Here is a 4,951-nt window from a genome sequence, read left to right as displayed (position 1 = left end):
AGATAACCAGCATCCGCATTATTATATTTTCCTACCTAACCCAATCTCGCATTTTTAGTGTGTACAACATTAATTCAAATTTACTAGGCCCCAAACAATTCTTTATCCACTAAAATGACCCAACTGTAGAAACTGACATCTTTTATTTCTACTTTCTAAACTTAATCAGGCGCTTGCCTTTCTAGATCAAATACTGTGAATAACTAATAACAGTTCCAAAAATATTCCCAGGAAGAGGACTTGAGACCACTCTACAGTACATGACCAGCAAATAATAGCGTGTACCAGAGCATGAAAGACGCTCAAGGTGCAAACCACTCAGACCTCCAAAAGATGGCTCAAAAATGTACGTCTTACCTCCTGCAACTGGTTTGTCCAATGGTACATCTTCCCGTGTTGAATTCAAAAGCTCATGTCTGAAAGATTTTTTAAAAAGTAAATAGAACTATTTGTTACAGATCTAGGTTTAAAAACCACATTCAGGATCTGCCACATCTTTCTAATTAATACCAACACTGGTTTACTCCTACAGCTTCTGGCTATATCTACGACAAGCTTTTTTGTTAAAATATGCTGATTTTGTCAAAGGAGATATGACAATTTCTAAAGTCCAGAATACAGTCCTCAGTCACTTCCATGGAAATAAAGGAAGAGCTCCAAAATAAATATCTGACTTTTTGATCTGAAAGTGGATATTTTACCACAATGACTGGTTGCAGATAATTTCAAATACCTTTTGTTCCACGCTAGAACAAAGACAAACACTAAATACAAAGAAGAACTGCTGTTCTCTAACTCATTCGAGTTATCAAGCATAATAGAAGATGTAAAAAAAAAGCAAAAGGATTCCTGTACAGTATTAAAATCTGAGGACTAAGACCATTTTGGAGAAAAACAGGGCCCCTGGCACATTTTAAATTTAATGCCGCAATGAGATCCGTTCCCCAATGCCAATAATTACACCTCCTGCCATGCCACCAGTGCCAGGAAGGAAGCACGATTCCTGGGATTGGGGAAAGCCATTCCTACTTAACTTGCTACACGGCAGATTTCACAAAAAGCACGCAATCTGGGATAGTCTGCATAATTAACAAAGAATGTAATAAAGCGGGAGTCAGCAATCCTCACTACCAGGAGGGGGAAGGCACCAACTGGTGGGGCAGCAGACAAGATTGTAGCTGTCCCCTACTCCTTCCCCACACCCAGTTGCCAGGGTTTTTCCATCAATCAGTGCTGAAAGTAGGGCCACAGGAAGGGCAGCCAGCTCTCAAGGTGGAAGCTGCCACTTTACTCCTCCTCCCCCTAGGTCTCTCTGCCATCAATGAAATGCCCATGAAATCAGCTCCACATGCCACAAGCGAGCTGCAAAAAACCCTTCTTGCCATGATTTAGGTAGGTCCCCAGTAATCATCAACCCCAGTCCAGACAGCCCCGAGCCCAATTCAAGATCCAGAGATCAGGGCCAATAATCAGCTGATAATCAGGACCAATCATCAGCCCCAACCTCAGACAGTCCTGGGTCTGGCTCACCCATGAGGGTGAACTGTCACAGCCCCATGCCTGGCCACTCTGTTTGGGTTGCTGGGTGTAGGGGAACAAAGGAGTCACATCAAACTACATCTAATGAGGATCTGGTCCATCAAATTAAATTAACTTCCTACTTAACGATAACATATTTGTGACATCACACCTATGCTTGGATAGTTTTTAACAAGGCTCAATAACTAAGCTGAGCAACACGGCACACTAGAAATTATTACTTTGTAGCTCTGGCAAGGAGTAATCTATTGGTAGAAACCAATCACCACATTCTCAGGGACAGATCACACTACATACAAAATAGTGGTAACAAATGCAAAGCTCCTTACTTCTTAATCACAAACCGTATCCGCTCCTTTGCCAGTAGTATCCTCTCAAGACGAGGGATCCCATAGGTAGAGGGCCGTCGGAAAGGAATTCCTTCTGGCAATCCTTCTACATACAAGTCTTCAACGTGTGATTGGAAGAGCGGATATGGGATAGACACTGGACCTTTTGCTTTTATAGCTTGAGCTTTAAAGTAAAGGAAAAATAAAACCATTAGCATACCTACCTAACCTATTTGCTTAGCACCAACTGAAATAATGCAAAAGCAAGCATACAGGCATTAAACACTTTTTTATCACTTCTAAATGTGTAATCATTTTATTTTGCAATTTATTCTTTTAACATATGCTTTAATAAGAACCTCTCCAATTCACAGTAAGTTATGTAAAAAAGGTGGGGGGGTCTCCTCTTTCCCCAGAATCTCAGTGAAGGGTTTATAACAGACGGCACCTGTTCACATTACTTTGGATTTGCTTACTAATACATCGTGCAGCGTCAAGAATTGTTCTACGTAGCAGCTATGAACTTTGGTAGTGTGCTTATTTGTGTACAAGACTCAGGAACACAATAAATCTGTAGGTCTTTAAAGTGAATTAATAAAAGATCCACCATAGGCAAGAAATTAATTTGCTGATGAGGCAATCAGAATATTTCCTTTATGGCCAAAGCCAAAAAAAGGGACTGTAGTAATGAAATCTGAAAAGTGAAAAGAAAACTGCATTCACCTAGAAAATCTGCTCAATACACTTTTACAAATAGGACATTAATCACATCCACATACCCAACTGGTAAACATTGGAGAACAGCGTAATGGTCTGCAAATGCCAAGTGGGCTAGTTGCTTTGTATTCATAATGGTACGCTGACTAAACCCCAACCAACCAGAACTCTGTTACTGACTGATCTGTAAGTAGTTTGGTGAGTTTTATTGCATGTGGTCTTGCTATGAAAATTGGATGCAAGTTAATTGAGGAAGCTTTGAAAATACAGACCTCGGTTCATTTAGATCTGGGTAGTTCACACCCCATTTAAAATTGGCACTGAGATGCTGAATTAAGATCAGGCCACTGTTATTTGTGGCGCTTTGAATTCAAAACGGCACCACTTTGATCAGTTAGAGCTCACTGGCTATCCTATGCAGCTAAACAGAGAAGTGACACCCTTTGCAATAAAACACACAGCAGACAGACAGCTGGTGCATCTCACTTCAGCTATCTATGCTGTGAAAACCGCTGGATACTCTGCAAATCCTCATTTTCACAGGGGGATTAAGGAACCTAACCCTGTGGAGAACACGGGTTCTACCGTTAGTCAAGTATTAGTCCTACATTCTGATGCAAGTTATAAAAATGTTAGGAAAAAAACTGCAGTCTAATGAAAAACACCGTTCTTACAGGCCCTAGCTGGAGTAAGGCAATAGAAACAAAGTCTGTAAGATCCAAGGAAACAGAACATATCGCATATTCACAACTAAATTCCATAAAATGAGCCTCGTGCCCTTCCCTGAAACTTTTCATGTGCATTAATCTCACAAGGGAACATTTATTAGACTTAGAGCTCTGCCAAGTTATCCAATGCTGAGGCCACAGTGCTCAGGAGGTAGTGCTAGATAAGTGCTGAGAAGCATCGCAAACCCAAGACAAGGAAGGAAGCAAGTTTTTGAGACCAGATGGCCACAGGGAAGCAGAGAAGAGGGTACGGGGGTGGGGGGGCGGATATCACCAAATTCTGAATCACTACACAGCACCAAGAAAACCAACTTTTGAATGCCCCCTGGAATGCTGTCTAAATAAACAACAGATATATGTTTTTACAAGTGAAAATCTTCATTTTTCTTAAATCAATTAAATGTTTTAGCAGATTCTCTTGTCTCCAGACAGAGCAAAGATCCCATTAGCAGCGCAGTCTGAAGTGATGCTTCCCAAGTTTGAAAGCTTACAATGCTTGGTACTTAAATACTAGTAGATTTTCATTTTTTTTTAAATTAAAGTCCACATTCATCAACCAAGGAATTGTTTTTACACTGCCTTTCATGATTACATTTATTTTACAGCAAAAACACAAAAAAAGATAGGTCTATCATTTACTACAGAGAGTTAAGCAATGATTTACCCATATAAAGTATCTTTCACTTAATGAGCCTAAAGTGCTTGCATAATATTACAAACAGCAGACAAAGTTCTTGACATCCATATCTCCCATAGATAAGGTCACAGTTTAATTGACAAGCTACATTGTCTCTCTGTCCTCCACTGAAATGTGGCCACCTCTAAAGAAGATGGAAGCAGAATTTATAGCATGCACCTGGCCCAACGTAACAAGTCAGGTAGAACAGCCCTGTAACTACTGAAATTATAAGAAACTTTTACACAGTCTGTAAGAAACTGCCCAATTCAAAACTAAGTGGTGCTACTAAGATCAAAACTGCTCTCTAGTATAACAAGTTATACCGTGGGTCAAATTCTCAACAGCTTTCATTCAGCATAGGTTGGTTTCAGCCAGGGCTGATTAAGGCCAGCTGAGAATGTGGTCCAGGTTACTTAATAGCTGGTGAAAACTTCAGTTCTGTGTAACATCACAGCAAAAAGGTATCAGAAATAAGCACAGTGGTTAAATAAAGCAACAGCCCTTGCTCAATGGAGGTCACTGATCTGCTCTCAGGCAGACATAAAAATACGGAAATGCACAAGATGTGGAAATCAGGCCCACAGTCTGATGCATGTGCTTCCTTCTCCCTTCAGAAGTTGCTGACAAATTTACCTAAGCAAACAACTATTGGTAAGCAAGCATCTACCGCCGCTCAAATGTAACGGATATAAAAAGACCATTTCATGTAAGGATGCCATTTAACGAAAGATCAATCACATTATGAGTAAAGCTTGAGCTTTCAATTATGGATGGCCAAATTTAAAGTTAGAACTCTGGACGTTCAGGATGACGGATATAAAAGAAAAGAAAAAGAAAAGAAAGACAAGGAAGAAAAAAAAGAAAAAAGAAAAATCAAGATTCACATTGAGGTGCCCAAATAAGGCATCAGTTTGAAAATACTAGCCAAAGTTTTTGTAAAAGGAGCTATTCCCCACCCC

The 4,951-nt window shown here is 40.1% G+C and overlaps 1 protein-coding gene across 1 annotated transcript in view; it reads right to left on the bottom strand.

The window, feature by feature from the left end:
* The window catches only part of GTF2I (general transcription factor IIi), a 65,041-nt gene that overhangs the window by 3,371 nt on the left and 56,719 nt on the right, over positions 1-4,951 (bottom strand). Inside the window, exons 15-16 of the mRNA XM_019545300.1 lie at positions 1,869-2,052; positions 358-416 (exon numbers count right to left, since the gene is read on the bottom strand). Of these exons, the coding sequence (XP_019400845.1) occupies positions 358-416; positions 1,869-2,052 (243 nt within the window). The remainder of the gene's footprint in view (positions 1-357; positions 417-1,868; positions 2,053-4,951) is intronic.

This window comes from Crocodylus porosus, unplaced genomic scaffold, assembly GCF_001723895.1.
Source record: "Crocodylus porosus isolate Cpor-Errol unplaced genomic scaffold, CroPor_comp1, whole genome shotgun sequence".
Lineage (NCBI taxonomy): Eukaryota > Metazoa > Chordata > Crocodylia > Crocodylidae > Crocodylus > Crocodylus porosus.
This window is presented reverse-complemented; position numbering and strand designations above follow the sequence as displayed.